General features: G+C 47.1%; 1 protein-coding gene across 1 annotated transcript in view; it reads right to left on the bottom strand.

Annotated features, from left to right (window-relative positions):
- LOC109883139 (actin filament-associated protein 1-like 1) overlaps nt 1–21,222 on the bottom strand; it is a 43,698-nt gene that overhangs the window by 16,018 nt on the left and 6,458 nt on the right. The window contains 10 exon segments of the mRNA XM_031791351.1: nt 103–138; nt 1,282–1,362; nt 1,620–1,727; nt 1,729–1,800; nt 1,918–1,979; nt 1,982–2,137; nt 2,737–2,958; nt 5,839–5,907; nt 6,084–6,167; nt 8,437–8,562. Coding sequence (XP_031647211.1) covers nt 103–138; nt 1,282–1,362; nt 1,620–1,727; nt 1,729–1,800; nt 1,918–1,979; nt 1,982–2,137; nt 2,737–2,958; nt 5,839–5,907; nt 6,084–6,167; nt 8,437–8,562 — 1,016 coding nt within the window.

The raw sequence follows: 21,222 nt of genomic DNA, 5'->3' as shown, positions 1-21,222 counted from the left end.
TTTTCCATCAGTGGCCCCAGCGAGAATCGAACCCACACACAACACAGCAGTCTCTCACCATTCTCTCTGTTGTCCCTGTTATTCTCTCCTGTAGGCACTTCAACACTGTCTGAACATAGTTTTTTCACCAGACAGCCTCTGAGAGGAAAGAGTAAGGACATAATAACAGTATATTCAGTTCAATCAGGAAAACACAAAACACACAACAGTTGAAGCCTAATTCCACCATGCTCTCTCCTTTCCCTTACCTCTCTCTCGTACTGAACTTTATGCAGGGGGACAGAGGGAGAGAGGGAGAGAGAGAGAGGCATGTTTTGCACAGAGTGACAAGCTTTAACCAGTTGAAAGAAAGGATATGTCCAACGTCTAGTCAGCTATTGTTTTTAGCAACCACCATGACTATGTCCCCAAATGGCACCCTATTCCCTATTTTGTTTGCTTTGTTCTGTTATTATTCTGCTGTTCTGTTATTATTCTGTTGTTCTGTATTATTCTGTTGTTCTGTTATTATTCTGTTGTTCTGATATTATTCCTGTTGTTCTGTTATTATTCTGCTGTTCTGTTATTATTCTGTTGTTCTGTTATTATTATGTTGTTCTGTTATTATTCTGTTGTTCTGTTTTATTCTGTTGTTCTTTATTATTCTGTTGTTCTGTTATTATTCTGTTGTTCTGCTATTATTCTGCTGTTCTGTTATTATTCTGTTGTTCTGCTATTATTCTGCTGTTCTGTTTTATTCTGTTTCTGTTATTATTCTGTTGTTCTGCTATTATTCTGTTTGTTCTGTTATTATTCTGTTGTTCTGCTATTATTCTGTCTGTTTCTGCTATTATTCTGTTGTCTGCTATTATTCTGTTGTTCTGTTATTATTCTGTTGTTCTGCTATTATTCTGGTTGTTCTGCTATTATATCTGTTGTTCTGTTATTATTCTGTTGTTCTGTTATTTTCTGTTGTTCTGTTATTATTCTGTTGCTCTGTTATTATTCTGTTGTTCTGTTATTATTCTGTTGTTCTGCTATTATTCTGTTGTTCTGTTATTATTCTGTTGTTCTGTTATTATTCTGTTGTTCTGCTATTATTCTGTTGTTCTGCTATTATTCTGTTGTTCTGTTATTATTCTGTTGTTTCTGTTATTATTCTGTTGTTCTGCTATTATTCTGTTGTTCTGTTATTTTTCTGTAAATGTTTTCTGTATTTAGGCTGTGGATTCTATTGGGGTTTCTACACACAACACACACTTAATCTAGTGTAACACACACTGACTCTAGTGTAACACACACCTTGTCCAGCTCAGTCTTTCTGGGCATCATGGGAGAAGTGGACTCTTCTGGTCCTTTTCCCTGACTCACTTTACGGACCACCTGAGAACACACACACACACACACACACACACACACACACACACACACACACACACACACACACACACACACACACACCACACACACCACACACACACACACACACACACACACACATGGATGTGGAAAGGGAAAGGAAAAGTGTGTGTGTGTGACAGGTGTGTGTATGTGTGTGTGTGTGTGTCTGTGTGTGTGTGTATGTGTGTGTGTGTGTGTGTGTGTGTGTGTGTGTATGTGTGTGTGTGTGTTGTCCTCACCCTGAGCCACCTGTGTGCCTGCTCCCGGCTCTGCACAGCCAGGACCAGAGCCTCTCCACTGGGTGGAGAGAACCTCAGCTCATGTCTCTTCCTGCGTCCCTCTTTAGGGGGCGTAGACAACAGTGCAAAGGGTCAGGGGCAGGTCAACATACGGGGACACGTCCTTAGAGCTCTTATAGCACTGGAGGAGAGAACACATGGGTTAAGGATTGTGTGTGTGTGTGTGTGTGTGTGTGTGTGTGTGGTGTGTGTGTGTGTGTGTGTGTGTGTGTGTGTGTGTGTGTGTGTGTGTGTGTACCTGTAGCCTGTTGTCCCGTATGACAGTCAGTTGCTTGGCCCACTGTCCGAAGCGTTTCTTCGCAGCAGGAAGGCACATATCCTACAGTCTCTGACAGGGAGCATGGAGCTCTCATCACTAGGCCAGTGGTGGGTCAGCCTGGACCCTGGTCCTGCTCCCCTTTCCTCTTCATCCTCCTCATACGACTCATAGGAACTACTCAGAGCATCAGAGTCATTGTCTGGGGAGAGGGAGAGACCAAGAAACTACAGTTAGACAGACCAATCAGAAGAAACTACAGACTGAGACCAATAAACTACAGTTAGACTGAGACCAATCAGAAGAAACTACGGTTAAACTGAGACCAATCAGAAGAAACTACAGTTAGACTGAAACCAATCAGAAGAAACTACAGTTAGACTGAAACCAATCAGAAGAAACTACAGTTAGACTGAAACCAATGAGAAGAAACTACATTTAGACTGTGACCAATCAGAAGAAACTACAGTTAGACTGAAACCAATCAGAATAAACTACAGTTAGACTGTGACCAATCAGAAGAAACTACAGTTGTCTGTGTTAAGGAATACAATTCTTAAAAATCTCTTTAGGAGTGAAATGTTAACACACTTCTCTCTCGATTGTAGAAAAGACACACACACACACACATACATACATACATACATACATACATACATACATACATCTGCACATGTTTATTACAAAGAACAAAACGCCAATGTCACCCTGGAAAGGGAGTTGTAACCACACAGACCAGAAGCTATGTACCTGGTCTCGTTGTGGTCCTGTAGGATATGTTTTCTACAACGTTTGACTCACAGGAGTTTTTGCGTTGTCGTCCGTTGATGCAGGTAGAAGGAGAGTTGATGTCTGCATCCTCATAGTAACCATCCTCTATGGAGTTAGGAGGGCTGGAGCTCCCACGTGTGGTGATGTACTCTGGCTGCTTGCCAGGGCTGAGAGGTACTGCCTCTTCATAGTAAGCCTCAGGAGGGGGGGTGGTGGGCAGGGGCGGAGGGGTCTCTGAGGAGCGGGGGGGAGAGGAGTCTGGACTGCTCTATAGGATAGGTAAACACAGGTACTGCACTTATATGACACATTACATACCAATACACATGTAACCACACATGAAAAACAACAGTTTGTTTGCAATGTTTCTATGAATCACACACACACACGCATGAACGTACACACACACCACAAACACACACACTGTGCAAAGCTAGGTCACTTGTAAAATAAGTGTAGAAATGGGACTAGACAGGAAACACTCCACCACACCTCAGAATGAGCTCTGAAAGCACTATGGGGGATCATCAACACAATGAGGGATCAACTAACACTATGGAGGATCATCAACACAATGGGGGATCAACTAACACTATGGAGGATCATCAACACAATGGGGGATCATCAACACAATGGGGGATCAACTAACACTATGGAGGATCATCAACACAATGGGGGATCAACTAACACTATGGGCGATCATCACACTATGGGGGATCATCAACACTATGGGGGATCATCTAACACTATGGGGGATCATCTAACACTATGGGGGATCATCTAACACTATGGGGGATCATCTAACACTATGGGCGATCATCTAACACTATGGGGGATCATCTAACACCATGGGGGATCATCTAACACTATGGGGGATCATCTAACACTATGGGGGATCATCAACACAATGGGGGATCATCTAACACTATGGGGGATCATCTAACACTATGGGGGATCATCTAACACTATGGGGGATCATCAACACTATGGGGGATCATCTAACACTATGGGGGATCATCTAACACTATGGGGGATCATCAACACTATGGGGGATCATCTAACACTATGGAGGACCAATCTGTCCCCCTCCCCTCTCTCTCCCTCGGTCCCTCTCGCTCTATCTTTCTCTCCCTTGGTCCAACCCCCCCCCCCCCCCCCCTCTCTCTCTCTCTCTCTCTCTCTCTCGGTCCCTCTCGCTCTGTCTTTCTCTCCCCTGGTCCAACCCCCCCCCCCTCTCTCTCTCTCTCTCTCTCTCTCTCGGTCCCTCTCGCTCTATCTTTCTCTCCCTTGGTCCAACCCCCCCTCTCTCTCTCTGCTCTATCTTTCTCTCCCTTGGTCCAACCCCCCTCTCTCTCTCTCTCTTCGGTCGCTCTATGGTCTTTCTCTCCTTGGTCCAATCCCCCCCCTCTACTCCTTGCTCTTAATCTTGGTCTCTCCCTTTGTTCCAATCCCGCCCCGGTCCTCCTCTCTCTCTCCCCTCGGTCCCTCTCGGCTCTAACTGACTTTTCTCTCCACATTGGTCCAACCCCCCCCCCTCATCTTCTTCCCTCGGTCCCTCTCGCTCTATCCTTTCTCTCCCTCTGGTCCAACCCCCCCCCCCCTCTCTCCTCTTCCTCGCTCTCTCCTTTCTCTCCTTTGGGTCCACCCCCCCCCCCCCCCCCGGGCCCTCTCGCTTCTAATCTTTCTTCCCTTGGGTCCAACCCCCCCCCTTTCTTCCCTCGATCCTCTCCGCTCTATCTTTCTCTCCCATGGTTCAACCCCCCCCCCCTCTCTCTCCCTCGGTCCCTCTCACTCTATCTTTCTCTCCCTTGGTCCAACCCCCCCCCCTCTCTCTCTCTCTCTCGCTCTATCTTTCTCTCCCTTGGTCCAACCCCCCCCCCCCCCCCTCGGTCCCTCTCGCTCTATCTTTCTCTCCCTTGGTCCAACCCCCCCCTCTCTCTCTCTCTCTCTCGCTCTATCTTTCTCTCCCTTGGTCCAACCCCCCCCCCCCCCGGTCCCTCTCGCTCTATCTTTCTCTCCCTTGGTCCAACCCCCCCCCTCTCTCTCTCCCTCGATCCCTCTCGCTCTATCTTTCTCTCCCATGGTTCAACCCCCCCCCCCCTCTCTCTCCCTCGGTCCCTCTCACTCTATCTTTCTCTCCCTTGGTCCAACCCCCCCCCTCTCTCTCTCTCTCTCGCTCTATCTTTCTCTCCCTTGGTCCAACCCCCCCCCCCCCCTCGGTCCCTCTCGCTCTATCTTTCTCTCCCTTGGTCCAACCCCCCCTCTCTCTCTCTCTCTCTCGCTCTATCTTTCTCTCCCTTGGTCCAACCCCCCCCCCCCCCCCCCCCCCCCCCCCCCTCGGTCCCTCTTGCTCTATCTTTCTCTCCCTTTGTCCAACCCCCCCCGTCCCTCTCTCTCTCTCTCCCTCGGTCCCTCTCGCTCTATCTTTCTCTCCCTTGGTCCAACCCCCCCCCCCTCTCTCTCCCTCGGTCCCTCTCGCTCTATCTTTCTCTCCCTTGGTCCAACCCCCCCCCTCTCTCTCTCTCGCTCTCTCTTTCTCTCCTTTGGTCCACCCCCCCCCCCCCCCCCCCCGGTCCCTCTCGCTCTATCTTTCTCTCCCTTGGTCCAACCCCCCCCCCTCTCTCTCTCCCTCGATCCCTCTCGCTCTATCTTTCTCTCCCTTGGTCCAACCCCCCCTCTCTCTCTCTCTCTCTCTCGCTCTATCTTTCTCTCCCTTGGTCCAACCCCCCCCCCCCCCCCCCCCCTCGGTCCCTCTCGCTCTATCTTTCTCTCCCTTGGTCCAACCCCCCCCCCCCTCTCTCTCTCTCCCTTGGTCCCTCTCACTCTATCTTTCTCTCCCATGGTCCCTTAGAGCCATACCTCTGTCACCCCCCCCCCCCACACTACTTTATGTACAGGGTGATATCACAGCTTATGCTCCACATGGGCCAGCTATGATTTAATTCCAGAGCGTCATTGTTGTTGAGGGGAACAATTCAATGGTTAGTAGGATTGATATACAGCACTTCAGATTCATAGACACACATAAAAACACATGTATGAACACACAGGAACAATACGTGCGTAATGTGTAGCTCACCTGTTTTGAGGGTATTGTGTCAGTGTGTGTTTCAGTGTGTGTGTCAGTGTGTGTCTCTGTGTGTGTGTCCTGCTTCTCTTTCTTGTCCTCTGTCATGTCTTTCAGCTCCCCCAGGTCACAGTCTGGACAGAGGTAGAAGACAGTTAAAGGGAAAGTTCAGCATTTTACAACTTGAAGTTAGGCAGTTGCTCACCCTGAAAATGAGCCAGGAGAAACAGTTTTAAAATCTTTAACTTCTCCTTTATTGATGCTCTGGTTGTTCAAATAAAGTTAGTATCGCTCCGAGAACCAAACTCACCAAAGGTCTCGAAGAGGGATTCCACAAAGCTGGTGCCGTGTCTGTAGACTGACGTGTTCATGGACAAGTAGTCTGGTCCTGTCACTGAGACAAAACATGCTGTTTAAACACACTTTTAGAAAGATATTATATTGTTTGATTTCACTTCATCTGTGATGTCTCTGTTCCTGTCTGTCTATCTCTGTCTATGTCAGACCTGGGTTTAATTACTATTTCAAATCATTTCGACTTGCCTAATTAGATGAAGGTTAAATAAACAATGTAATATAATAATAAAACAAATTCAAGCATCTGTGCAAACCCCCTTCCATCTGGCACGAGGTCTGGTCTATACCTCTGTTTGTCTCCTACCTGTGGGCTGTAGCTGCCTGTCTGTAGTCTCCTACCTGTGGGCTGTAGCTGCCTGTCTGTAGTCTCCTACCTGTGCCTGTACAAACCCCCTTCCATCTGGCACGAGGTCTGGTCTATACCTCTGTTTGTCTCCTACCTGTGGGCTGTAGCTGCCTGTCTGTAGTCTCCTACCTGTGCCTGTACAAACCCCCTTCCATCTGGCACGAGGTCTGGTCTATACCTCTGTTTGTCTCCTACCTGTGGGCTGTAGCTGCCTGTCTGTAGTCTCCTACCTGTGCCTGTACAAACCCCCTTCCATCTGGCACGAGGTCTGGTCTATACCTCTGTTTGTCTCCTACCTGTGGGCTGTAGCTGTCTGTCTGTAGTCTCCTACCTGTGCCTGTACAAACCCCCTTCCATCTGGCACGAGGTCTGGTCTATACCTCTGTTTGTCTCCTACCTGTGGGCTGTAGCTGTCTGTCTGTAGTCTCCTACCTGTGGGCTGTAGCTGTCTGTCTGTAGTCTCCTACCTGTGGGCTGTAGCTGTCTGTCTGTAGTCTCCTACCTGTGGGCTGTATGTGTCTGTCAGTAGTCTCCTACCTGTGGCTGTAGCTGTCTGTCTGTAGTCCTCTACCTGTGGCTATAGCTTTCTGTATGTAGTCTCCTACCTGTGGGCTGTAGCTGCCTGTCTGTAGTCTCCTACCTGTGGGCTGTAGCTGTCTGTCTGTAGTCTCCTACCTGTGGGCTGTAGCTGTCTGTCTGTAGTCTCCTACCTGTGGCTGTAGCTGTCTGTCTGTAGTCTCCTACCTGTGGGCTGTAGCTGTCTGTCTGTAGTCTCCTACCTGTGGGCTGTAGCTGTCTGTCTGTAGTCTCCTACCTGTGGGCTGTAGCTGTCTGTCTGTAGTCTCCTACCTGTGGGCTGTAGCTGTCTGTCTGTAGTCTCCTACCTGTGGGCTGTAGCTGTCTGTCTGTAGTCTCCTACCTGTGGGCTGTAGCTGTCTGTCTGTAGTCCTCTACCTGTGGGCTGTAGCTGCCTGTCTGTAGTCTCCTACCTGTGGGCTGTAGCTGCCTGTCTGTAGTCTCCTACCTGTGGGCTGTAGCTGTCTGTCTGTAGTCTCCTACCTGTGGGCTGTAGCTGCCTGTCTGTAGTCCTCTACCTGTGGCTATAGCTTTCTGTCTGTAGTCTCCTACCTGTGGGCTGTAGCTGCCTGTCTGTAGTCTCCTACCTGTGGGCTGTAGCTGCCTGTCTGTAGTCTCCTACCTGTGGGCTGTAGCTGTCTGTCTGTAGTCTCCTACCTGTGGGCTGTAGCTGCCTGTCTGTAGTCCTCTACCTGTGGCTATAGCTTTCTGTCTGTAGTCTCCTACCTGTGGCTATAGCTGTTTGTCTGTAGTCACCTACCTGTGGGCTGTAGCTGTCGGTCTATAGTCTCCTACCTGTGGGCTGTAGCTGTCTGTCTGTAGTCTCCTACCTGTGGGCTGTAGCTGTCTGTCTGTAGTCTCCTACCTGTGGGCTGTAGCTGTCTGTCTGTAGTCTTCTACCTGTGGGCTGTAGCTGTCGGTCTGTAGTCTCCTACCTGTGGGCTGTAGCTGTCGGTCTGTAGTCTCCTACCTGTGGGCTGTAGCTGTCTGTCTGTAGTCTCCTACCTGTGGGCTGTAGCTGTCTGTCTGTAGTCTCCTACCTGTGGGCTGTAGCTGTCTGTCTGTAGTCTCCTACCTGTGGGCTGTAGCTGTCGGTCTGTAGTCTCCTACCTGTGGCTGTAGCTGTCTGTCTGTAGTCTCCTACCTGTGGCTGTAGCTGTCTGTCTGTAGTCTCCTACCTGTGGGCTGTAGCTGTCTGTCTGTAGTCTCCTACCTGTGGGCTGTAGCTGTCTGTCTGTAGTCTCCTACCTGTGGCTGTAGCTGTTTGTCTGTAGTCTCCTACCTGTGGCTGTAGCTGTCTGTCTGTAGTCTCCTACCTGTGGCTGTAGCTGTTTGTCTGTAGTCTCCTACCTGTGGCAGTAGCTGTCTGTCTGTAGTCTCCTACCTGTGGGCTGTAGTTGTTTCAGCAGGTTCCTAACAGAGGTCTTCTTCTCCTCAGTAGGAAAGCTCAGAGTCTCGTTGTCCAGCAGCTTCAGCAGAACGTTGAGCTCCGTCACCAGGACATCCATCGCTAAGGAAGGGGTTGAAGGTTAGAGGTCAGAAGTTACTGGTCAGGGAGGGAGAGGACAGAGGTCAATCGACCCAGACTAAACAACTTTCTGTTTCTGTCAACAAATATAGACACGTACGCATACCCATGCATCTCTCTCACTCTCTCTCTCTGGTCTATCTCTGTCTCTCCTCATCTCTGTCTTAGTCTCTCCCCCCATCTCTCTGTCTCCCCTCATCTCTGTCTCCCCTCATCTCTGTCTTAGTCTCTCCCCCATCTCTCTGTCTCCCATCATCTCTGTCTTTCCTCATCTCTGTCTTAGTCTCCCCCCCATCTCTCTGTCTCCCCTCATCTCTGTCTCCCCTCATCTCTGTCTTAGTCTCTCCCCCATCTCTCTGTCTCCCCTCATCTCTGTCTCCCCTCATCTCTGTCTTAGTCTCCCCCCCATCTCTCTGTCTCCCCTCATCTCTGTCTCCCCTCATCTCTGTCTTAGTCTCTCCCCCCCATCTCTCTGTCTCCCCTCATCTCTGTCTTAGTCTCCCCTCCATCTCTCTGTCTCCCCTCATCTCTGTCTCCCCTCATCTCTGTCTTAGTCTCCCCCCCCCATCTCTCTGTCTCCCCTCATCTCTGTCTTAGTCTCCCCCCCATCTCTCTGTCTCCCCTCATCTCTGTCTCCCCTCATCTCTGTCTTAGTCTCCCCCCATCTCTCTGTCTCCCCTCATCTCTGTCTCCCCTCATCTCTGTCTTAGTCCCCCCCCCATCTCTCTGTCTCCCCTCATCTCTGTCTCTCCTCATCTCTGTCTTAGTCTCTCCCCCCCATCTCTCTGTCTCCCCTCATCTCTGTCTCCCCTCATCTCTGTCTTAGTCCCCTCCCCCCCCATCTCTCTGTCTCTCTCAGGGGTAGGGGAAACCCAGTACTGAACTTACATACATCCAATACGTAGATACATAACATCATGATGTTTATGAAGTCAGCTTTTTAGGAGTATATAATTCAGATGTTGGTGTGCGAGGTGGGACTAGGCCGCTCCCTGTTTTCAGAACAGAGTGAAAATAAACCTTAAGCTCTGCAAGCAGGTTTATGTTCCTGAGAGCAGGTCTGTGAACTGTGTGTGTGGGTGTGTATTTGTGTATTTGTGTGTTTGTGTGTGTATGTGTGCATGTGTGTCGGTGTGTGTGTGTCTGTGTGATCGTGAATCATATGGAGCCTGAACCGACAGACACAGTGACCTAGACTAACCATGAGCTCAATTTACAGCCCTACCCCAGCTCTCTCTCTCTCTCTCTCTCTCTCTCTCTCTCTGGTCCATCTCTTTCTCCACTTCTCTCTCTCTCAATTCAATTTCAATTCAATTTCAATTTTCAATATAAGGTCTGCATTGGCATGGGAAGCATATGTTTACATTGCCAAAGTGAATTAAACAATAATAAAAAATAACAGTAAACATGACGCTCACAGAAGTACATTACACTCACAGAAGTACATTACACTCACAGAAGTACATTACACTCACAGAAGTACATTACACTCACAGAAGTACATTACACTCACAGACGTACATTACACTCACAGAAGTACATTACGCTCACAGAAGTACATTACACTCACAGAAGTACATTACACTCACAGAAGTACATTACACTCACAGAAGTACATTACACTCACAGAAGTACATTACACTCACAGACGTACATTACACTCACAGAAGTACATTACACGCACAGAAGTACATTACACTCACAGAAGTACATTACACTCACAGACGTACATTACACTCACAGAAGTACATTACACTCACAGAAGTACATTACACTCACAGAAGTACATTACACTCACAGAAGTACATTACACTCACAGAAGTACATTACACTCACAGAAGTACATTACACTCACAGAAGTACATTACACTCACAGAAGTACATTACACACTTTATTCAATTGGATTTGTTTTCAAATTCTTTGTGTATCTGTGTAATCTGGGGGAAATATGTGTCTCTAATATGGTCATACATTTGGCAGGAGGTTAGGAAGTGCAGCTCAGTTTCCACCTCATTTTGTGGGCTGTGTTCACATAGCCTGTCTTCTCTTGAGAGCCATGTCTGCCTACGGCGGCCTTTCTCAATAGCAAGGCTATGCTCACTGAGTCTGTACATAGTCAAAGCTTTCCTTAATTTTGGGTCAGTCACAGTGGTCAGGTATTCTGACACTGTGTACTCTCTGTTTAGGGCCAAATAGCATTCTAGTTTGCTCTGTTTGTTTGTTAATTCTTTCCAATGTGTCAAGTAAGTATCTTTTTGTTTTAGTTGGGTCTAATTGTGCTGCTGTCCTGGGGCTCTGTGGGGTGTGTTTGTGTTTGTGAACAGAGCCCCAGGACCAGCTTGTTTAGGGGACTCTTCTCCAGGTTCATCTCTCTGGTTTGGGAATCGCTTTCTTGGCTCTTTTCTGGATTTGGATTGATATTTTACGTTGTACACTGAGGATATTGTTGCAGAATCCTTCATGCAGAGTCTCAATTTGGTGTTTGTCCCATTTTGTGAATTCTTGGTTGGTGAGGGGACCCCAGAACCATAAAGGGCAATGGGTTCTCTCTCTCTCTCTCTCTCTCTCTCTCTCTCTCTCTCTCTCTCTCTCTCTCTCTCTCTCTCTCTATGGGGTAGTGGAAACCCAGATGTCCATACAATGGCTGTGAGAAACAGTGGTCTAGGCCAAGACATCTCTCCCCCTCTCCTCACACACAGTGGAGTAAATAGGCGTGCTGTGCCTGAACTGATTTGATATGCCAGCTACTCAGACAATGTGTGAGGATGTCCATGTTTCATTAAGATGGAAGAGAATCGGATTGGTAGAGAAGCAAGCTGTTACATATACACACACACGCATGCCCACACACACACACACGCATGCCCACACACACACACACACGCATGCCCACACACACACACACACGCATGCCCACACACACACACACACGCATGCCCACACACACACGCATGCCCACACACACACGCATGCCCACACACACACGCATGCACACACACACACGCATGCCCACACACACACGCATGCCCACACACACACACACACGCATGCCCACACACACACGCATGCCCACACACACACGCATGCCCACACACACACGCATGCCCACAAACACACGCATGCCCACACACACACGCATGCCCACACACACACGCATGCCCACACACACACGCATGCCCACACACACACACACGCATGCCCACACACACACGCATGCCCACACACACACGCATGCCCACACACACACACGCATGCCCACACACACACGCATGCCCACACACACACACACGCATGCCCACACACACACGCATGCCCACACACACACGCATGCCCACACACACACGCATGCCCACACACACACGCATGCCCACAAACACACGCATGCCCACACACACACGCATGCCCACACACACACGCATGCCCACACACACACGCATGCCCATACACACATGCATGCCCACACACACATGCATGCCCACACACACACGCATGCCCACACACACACGCATGCCCACACACACACGCATGCCCACACACACACGCATGCCCACACACACATGCATGCCCACACACACAAGCATGCCCACACACACACGCGTGCCCACAGACGCATGCCCACACTCATACTCTCTGACCAGTTGTTCTCTGCAGATATATATGATAATTGCCTGGCAGTAGGTTGTTAAGCCCAGAGGAGGGTCCACATCAGAAAACCAGTCTTCAGTAAGGGAGCAACACTGTTCAGACACACAAAAGACACAAACACTCACACACACACGGCAGGTCAGTTTTCTCTGGTTTCTCATTGAAAATGGTTAGTTCGATCCCTGAATGCTGATTGGCTGACAGCCATGATATATCAGACCGTGTGCCATGGGTATGACTAAACATGCATTTTTACAGCTCTTATTACATTGGTAAACAGTTATAATAGCAATAAGGCACATCAGGGGTTTGTGGTATATGACCAATATACCACGACTAAGTACTGTATCCTAAGAACAGCCCTTAGCCGTGGTATATTGGCCATATACCACACATCCCCCGCCATATTGCGAAGTTATATCATGATTACTTGCTCTGTGTCCCAAATGGTAAAATATCCTTTATGTAGTGCACTACTTCTGAACAGAGTCCTATGGGTTCTGGTAAAACATAGTGCACTACTTCTGAACAGAGTCCTATGGGTCAGACTGTATGGGTATGACTAAACATGTATTTTTACTGCTCTTGTTACATTGGTGAACCTGGTCCGGGTATCCTGGAAGGATATTGCCTCATCCCGTCAGTAGAAGATTCCTGGTTGCTCTTTAAAAGTGCTTTCCTCACCATCTTAAAGAAGCATGCCCCATTCACAAAATGTAGAACTGTGAGCAGATATAATCCTTGGTTCACCCCAGACTTGACTGCCCTTGACCAGTAAAAAAACATCCTGTGACGTTCTGCATTAGCATCGAATAGCCCCGGCGATATGCAACTTTTCAGAGAAGTCAGGAACCAATATACTCAGTCAGTTAGGAAAGCAAGGACTAGCTTTTTCAAACAGAAATTTGCCTCCTGTAGCACTAATTCCAAAATGTTTTGGGACACTGTAAAGTCCATGGAGAATAAGAGTACTTCCTCCCAGCTGCCCACTGCTCTGAGGCTAGGAAACATTGTCACCACCAATACATCTAAGATAATTGATCATTTCAATAAGCATTTTTCTACGGCTGGCCATGCTTTCCACCTGGCTACCCCTACCCCTACCCCTACTCCTACTCCGGGCAAACATCTCAGCACCCCCTGCAGCAACTTGCACAAGCCCCCCCTTCTCCTTCACCCAAATCCAGACAGCTGATGTTCTGAAAGAGCTGCAAAATCTGGATCCCTACAAATCAGCTGGGCTAGACAATCTGGACCCTCTTCTAAAATAACCTGCCGAAATATTTGCAACCCCTATTACTAGCCTATTCAACCTCTCTTTCGTATCGTCTGAGATCCCCAAAGATTGGAAAGCCCCCTCTTCAAAGGGGAGACACTCTAGACCCAAACTGTTATAGACCTATATCCATCCTGCCCTGCCCTTCTAAAATCTTCGAAAGCCAAGTTAACAAACAGATAATTTCGAATCCCACCGTACCTTCTCCACTATGCAATCTGGTTTCCAAGCTGGTCATGGGTGCACCTCAGCCATGCTCAACGTCCTAAACAATATCATAACCGCCATCGATAAAAGACAGTACTGTGCAGCCATATTCATCGACCTGGCCAAGGCTTTCGACTCAATCACTGTATTCTTATTCGGCAGACTCAACAGCCTTGGCTTCTCAAATGACTGCCTCGCCTGGTTCACCAACTACTTCTCAGATTGAGTTCAATGTGTCAAATCGGAGGGCCTGTTGTCTGGACCTCTGGCAGTCTCTATGGGGGTGCCACAGGGTTAAATTCTAGGGCCGACTCTTTTCTCTGTATATATCAATGATGTCGCACTTGCTGCTGGTGATTCTCTGATCCACCTCTACGCAGACGACACCATTCTGTATGCATCTGGCCTTTCTTTGGACACTGTGCTAACATACCTCCAAATGAGCGTCAATGCCAAACAACATTACTTCCAAGGCCTCCAACTGCTTTTAAATGGCAGTAAAACTAAGTGCATGCTCTTTAACCGATTGCTGCCCGAAACCCTCCCGCCCGACTAGCATCACTACTCTGGATGGTTCTGAATATGTGGACAACTATAAATACCTAGGTGTCTGTTTAGACTGTGAACTCTACTTCCAGACTCACATTAAGCATCTCCAATCCCAAATAAAATTTAGAATCAGCTTCCTATTTCGCAACAAATCCTCCGTCACTCATGCTGCCAAACATACCCTTGTAAAACTGACTATCCTACCGATCCTTGACTTCGGCGATGTCATGTACAAAATAGCCTCCAACACTCTACTCAGCAAACTGGATGGAGTCTATCACAGTGCCATCCGTTTTGTCACCAAAGCCCCATATACTACCCACCACTGCGACCTGTATGCTCTTGTTGGCTGTCCCTCACTACATATTTGTCGCCAAACCCACTGGCTCCAGGTCATCTATAACTCTTTGCTAGGTAAAGTCCTGCCGTATCTCAGCTCACTGGTCTCCATAGCAACACCCACCCGTAGCACGCGCTCCAGCAGGTATATCTCACTGGTCATCCCCAAAGCCAACACTTCCTTTGGCCGCCTTTCCTTCCAGTTCTCTGCTGCCAATGACTGGAATGAATTGCAAAAATCTTGGGAGTCTTATATCTCCCTCTCTAACTTTAAGCATCAGCTGTCAGAGCAGCTTACCGATCAATGTACCTGTACACAGCCAGTCTGTAAATAGCACTCCCAACTACCTCATCCCCATATTGTTCCTTATCCTCTTGCTCTTTTGCACCCCAGTATCTCTACTTGCACATCATCATCTGCACATCTATCACTCCAGTGTTATTGCTAAATTGTAATTATTTTGTCTCTAGGGCCTATTTATTGCCTTACCTCCCTACTCTTCTACATTTGCACACACTGTACATATATTTTTCTATTTTGTTATTGACTGTATGTTTGTTTATGTGTAACTCCGTGTTGTTGTTTTTGTCACACTGCTTTGCTTTATCTTGGCCAGGTCGCAGTTGTAAATGAGAACTTGTTCTCAACTGGCCTACCTGGTTAAATAAAGGTGTTCTCAACTGGCCTACCTGGTTAAATAAAGGTGTTCTCAACTGGCCTACCTGGTTAAATAAAGGTGTTCTCAACTAGCCTACCTGGTTAAATAAAGGTGTTCTCAACTAGCCTACCTGGTTAAATAAAGGTGTTCTCAACTAGCCTACCTGGTTAAATAAAGGTGTTCTCAACTAGCCTACCTGGTTAAATAAAGGTGTTCTCAACTGGCCTACCTGGTTAAATAAAGGTGTTCTCAACTAGCCTACCTGGTTAAATAAAGGTGTTCTCAACTAGCCTACCTGGTTAAATAAAGGTGTTCTCAACTAGCCTACCTGGTTAAATAAAGGTGTTCTCAACTAGCCTACCTGGTTAAATAAAGGTGTTCTCAACTAGCCTACCTGGTTAAATAAAGGTGTTCTCAACTAGCCTACCTGGTTAAATAAAGGTGTTCTCAACTAGCCTACCTGGTTAAATAAAGGTGTTCTCAACTAGCCTACCTGGTTAAATAAAGGTGTTCTCAACTAGCCTACCTGGTTAAATAAAGGTGTTCTCAACTAGCCTACCTGGTTAAATAAAGGTGTTCTCAACTAGCCTACCTGGTTAAATAAAGGTGTTCTCAACTAGCCTACCTGGTTAAATAAAGGTGTTCTCAACTAGCCTACCTGGTTAAATAAAGGTGTTCTCAACTAGCCTACCTGGTTAAATAAAGGTGTTCTCAACTAGCCTACCTGGTTAAATAAAGGTGTTCTCAACTAGCCTACCTGGTTAAATAAAGGTGTTCTCAACTAGCCTACCTGGTTAAATAGGTTCAACTACCTGGTTAAATAAAGGTGTTCTCAACTAGCCTACCTGGTTAAATAAAGGTGTTCTCAACTAGCCCACCTGGTTAAATAAAGGTGTTCTCAACTGGCCTACCTGGTTAAATAAAGGTGTTCTCAACTAGCCTACCTGGTTAAATAAGGTGTTCTCAACTGGCCTACCTGGTTAAATAAAGGTGTTCTCAACTAGCCTACCTGGTTAAATAAAGGTGTTCTCAACTAGCCTACCTGGTTAAATAAAGGTGTTCTCAACTAGCCTACCTGGTTAAATAAAGGTGTTCTCAACTAGCCTACCTGGTTAAATAAAGGTGTTCTCAACTAGCCTACCTGGTTAAATAAAGGTGTTCTCAACTAGCCTACCTGGTTAAATAAAGGTGTTCTCAACTAGCCTACCTGGTTAAATAAAGGTGTTCTCAACTAGCCTACCTGGTTAAATAAAGGTGTTCTCAACTAGCCTACCTGGTTAAATAAAGGTGTTCTCAACTAGCCTACCTGGTTAAATAAAGGTGTTCTCAACTAGCCTACCTGGTTAAATAAAGGTGTTCTCAACTAGCCTACCTGGTTAAATAAAGGTGAAATAAAATAAAAGATACATATAAAATAGACACCAGCATTTAGTCACACACATAGCAGACATGTTAACATGCTTTCTGAGATGCAGATAAAGTCAGACGACCCAGTGTCAAACCCACTGGGTCAAACATGAACACATTTAGTTCCTGAACCAGGGCACCTCAGCAGTGAAACCAATTGAGTTCCTGAACCAGGGCACCTCAGCAGTGAAACAGATTGGGTTCCTAAACCAGGGCACCTCAGCAGTGAAACCAATTGAGTTCCTGAACCAGGGCACCTCAGCAGTGAAACAAATTGAGTTCCTGAACCAGGGCACCTCAGCAGTGAAACAGATTGAGTTCCTGAACCAGGGCATCTCAGCAGTGAAACCAATTGAGTTCCTGAACCAGGGCACCTCAGCAGTGAAACAAATTGAGTTCCTGAACCAGGGCACCTCAGCAGTGAAACAGATTGAGTTCCTGAACCAGGGCATCTCAGCAGTGAAACCAATTGAGTTCCTGAACCAGGGCACCTCAGCAGTGAAACAGATTGAGTTCCTGAACCAGGGCACCTCAGCAGTGAAACAGATTGAGTTCCTGAACCAGGGCATCTCAGCAGTGAAACAGATTGAGTTCCTGAACCAGGGCATCTCAGCAGTGAAACAGATTGGGTTCCTAAACCAGGGCAACTCAGCAGTGAAACCAATTGAGTTCCTGAACCAGGGCACCTCAGCAGTGAAACAGATTGAGTTCCTGAACCAGGGCACCTCAGCAGTGAAACAGATTGAGTTCCTGAACCAGGGCATCTCAGCAGTGAAACAGATTGAGTTCCTGAACCAGGGGGACTCAGCAGGGAAACAGATTGAGTTCCTGAACCAGGGCACCTCAGCAGTGAAACAGATTGAGTTCCTGAACCAGGGCATCTCAGCAGTGAAACAGATTGGGTTCCTAAACCAGGGCACCTCAGCAGTGAAACAAATTGAGTTCCTGAACCAGGGCACCTCAGCAGTGAAACAGATTGAGTTCCTGAACCAGGGCATCTCAGCATTGAAACCAATTGAGTTCCTGAACCAGGGCACCTCAGCAGTGAAACAGATTGAGTTCCTGAACCAGGCCACCTCAGCAGTGAAACAGATTGAGTTCCTGAACCAGGGCATCTCAGCAGTGAAACAGATTGAGTTCCTGAACCAGGGCATCTCAGCAGTGAAACAGATTGAGTTCCTGATCCAGGGCATCTCAGCAGTGAAACAGATTGGGTTCCTAAACCAGGGCACCTCAGCAGTGAAACAGATTGAGTTCCTGAACCAGGGCACCTCAGCAGTGAAACAGATTGAGTTCCTGAATCAGGGGGCCTCAGCAGTGAAACAGATTTAGTTCCTGAACCAGGGCATCTCAGCAGTGAAACAGATTGAGTTCCTGAACCAGGGGGCCTCAGCAGTGAAACATATTTAGTTCCTGAACCAGTGGGCCTCAACAGTGAAACACAAAGACACTATTTGTTAATGATACACCTCCTACAAGATACACACACTTCCTCACTCACTCCTCACAGCTGCAGGGCACGCCCACCAGTGTGTGTGTGTGTGTTCATGTATAGTCACCGAAAAAAGGATTTGTTGAAATGCAGTCTCCAACCAAACAAAGAGAATCCTGCCCCAGTCCATGACCTATAGCTGGCCCAGGCAGGAAACATGGACCAAGTGGGGAGATAATGTGGTCCAACGAGCTAACTGTGAAAAATAGGGAGGGAAATAAAGAGAGTGATAACATTTAAAAATATATATATTTTCAGGGAAAGAGAGAGAGAGAGAGAGCGAGAGGGAGGTAGGGATTAAAGAGATAGAGGGAAAGAGATGGAGAGAGAGAGAGCCTGCCAAGTCAACCAACCGCTTGTCTTTGCTGGGACTCACCCTCGATAGAGGAAGGGAAGTGAACTAATTCAAGGAGGGAGAGGGGGAGAGAGGGAGAGGGGGAGAGAGAGAGAGAGAGAGAGAGAGAGAGAGAGAGAGAGAGAGCCTGCCAAGTCAACCAACCGCTTGTCTTTGCTGGGACTCACCCTCGATAGAGGAAGGGAAGTGAACTAATTCAAGGAGGGAGAGGGGGAGAGAGGGAGAGAGAGAGAGAGAGAGAGAGAGAGCCTCCCCCTGCTAGAATCCGAAGTCAAATGTCTGCTGTTTTCTGATGATCTGGTGCTTCTGTCACCAACCAAGGAGGGCCTACAGCAGCACCTAGATCTTATGCACAGATTCTGTCAGACCTGGGCCCAGACAGTAAATCTCAGTAAGACCAAAATAATGGTGTTCCAAAAAAGGTCCAGTCACCAGGACCACAAATACAAATTCTATCTAGACACTGTTGCCCTAGAGCACACAAAAAACTATACATACCTTGGCCTAAACATCAGCGCCACAGGTAACTTCCACAGAGCTGTGAACGATCTGAGAGACAAGGCAAGAAGGGCATTCTATGCCATCAAAAGGAACATAAATTTCAACATACCAATTAGGATTTGGCAAAAAATACTTGAATCAGTCATAGAGCCCATTGCCCTTTATGGTTGTGAGGTCTGGGGTCCGCTCACCAACCAAGACTTCACAAAATGGGACAAACACCAAATTGAGACTCTGCATGCAGAATTCTGCAAAAATATCCTACGTGTATAACGTAGAACACCAAATAATGCATGCAGAGCAGAATTAGGCCGATACCCACTAATTATCAAATTCCAGAAAAGAGCCGTTAAATTCTACAACCACCTAAAAGGAAGCGATTCCCAAACCTTCCATAACAAAGCCATCACCTACAGAGAGATGAACCTGGAGAAGAGTCCCCTAAACAAGCTGGTCCTGGGGCTCTGTTCACAAAAACAAACACACCCTACAGAGCCCCAGGACAACGGCACAATTAGACCCAACCAAATCATGAGAAAACAAAAAGATAATTACTTGACACATTGGAAAGAGTTGACAAAAAAACTGAGCAAACTAGAATGCTATTTGGCCCTACACAGAGAGTACACAACGGCAGAATACCTGACCACTGTGACTAACCCAAAATTAAGGAAAGCTTTGACTATGTACAGACTCAGTGAGCATAGCCTTGCTATTGAGAAAGGCCGCCGTAGGCAGACATGGCTCTCAAGAGAAGACAGGCTATGTGCTCACTGCCCACAAAATGAGGTGAAACTGAGCTGAACTTCCTAACCTCCTGCCCAATGTATGACCATATTAGAGAGACATATTTCCCCCAGATTACACAGATCCACAAAGAATTCGAAAACAAATCAAATTTTGAAAAACTCCCATATCTACTGGGTGAAATTCCACAGTGTGCCATCACAGCAGCAAGATTTGTGACCTGTTGCCACGAGAAAAGGGCAACCAGTGAAGAACAGACACCATTGTAAATACAACCCATATTTATGCTTATTTATTTTATCTTGTGTCCTTTAGCCATTTGTACATTGTTAGAACACTGTATATATATATATAATATGACATTTGTAATGTCTTTATTGTTTTGAAACATCTGTATGTGTAATGTTTACTGTTAATTTTTGTTGTTTTTCACTTTATATATTAACTTTGTATGTTGTCTACCTCACTTGCTTTGGCAATGTTAACACATGTTTCCCATGCCAATAAAGCCCTTGAATTGAATTGAATTGAATTGAGAGAGAGAGAGAGGGCAGCAGCATGCTGGACAATATTTCCCAAAGGCCTTGTCATCAATCTTGTCAAATACCAACACTGTTTGCCAGTATAAGGAAGACCAACAAAGGAAAAACCCTTAATAACAGCAAGCACGTGCTTCTACACCTGCATTGCTTGCTGTTTGGGGTTTTAGGCTGGGTTTCTGTACAGCACTTTGAGATATCAGCTGATGTACGAAGGGCTATATAAATACATTTGATTTGATTTGATTTGATCACTAGCCTGAGAAAAAAGTCAGAATACACTGCAATGCCAATCATGAAGAACACCTCCCTATTTGAATACTCAATGACCTATGTTATTACTACCCCATTATCAATCACACAAACCAACCAGGATGATCTCTCCACTGCCAGTTGGAGCTTGGTGTGGACTGTCTATCTGTCTGTTTGTCTGGATAAGTGTAACCGGTGTGAAATGGCTCGTTGATCTTCCTGTCCAGGTTGGCGCCCCTCCACAGGTTCGTGCCGTGGGGGAGATCTTTGTGGGCTATACTCGGCCTTGTCTCAGGATAGTAAGTTGGTGGTTGAAGATATCCCTCTAGTGACGTGGGGGATGTGCTTTGGCAAAATGGGTGCGGTTATATCCTGCCTGTTTGGCCCTGTCCGGGGGTATTGTCGAATGGGGCCACAGGGTCTCCTGACCCCTCCTGTCTCAGGCTCCAGTATTTATGCTGCAATAGTTTATGTGTTGGGGGGCTAGGGTCAGTCTGTTATATATGGAGTACTTCTCCTGTCTTAACCGGTGTCCTGTGTGAATTTAAGTATGCTCTCTCTAATTCTCTCTCTCTCTCTCTCTCTCTCTCTCGCTCTCTTTCTCTCTCTCTCTCTCTCTCTCTCTCTCTCGCTCTTTCTCTTTCTCTTTCTCTCTCTCTCACGCTCTCTCTCT

This window comes from Oncorhynchus kisutch, linkage group LG15, assembly GCF_002021735.2.
Source record: "Oncorhynchus kisutch isolate 150728-3 linkage group LG15, Okis_V2, whole genome shotgun sequence".
NCBI lineage: Eukaryota > Metazoa > Chordata > Actinopteri > Salmoniformes > Salmonidae > Oncorhynchus > Oncorhynchus kisutch.
Note: the sequence above shows the minus strand (reverse complement) of the source record. Positions and strands in the feature narration are given on the sequence as shown.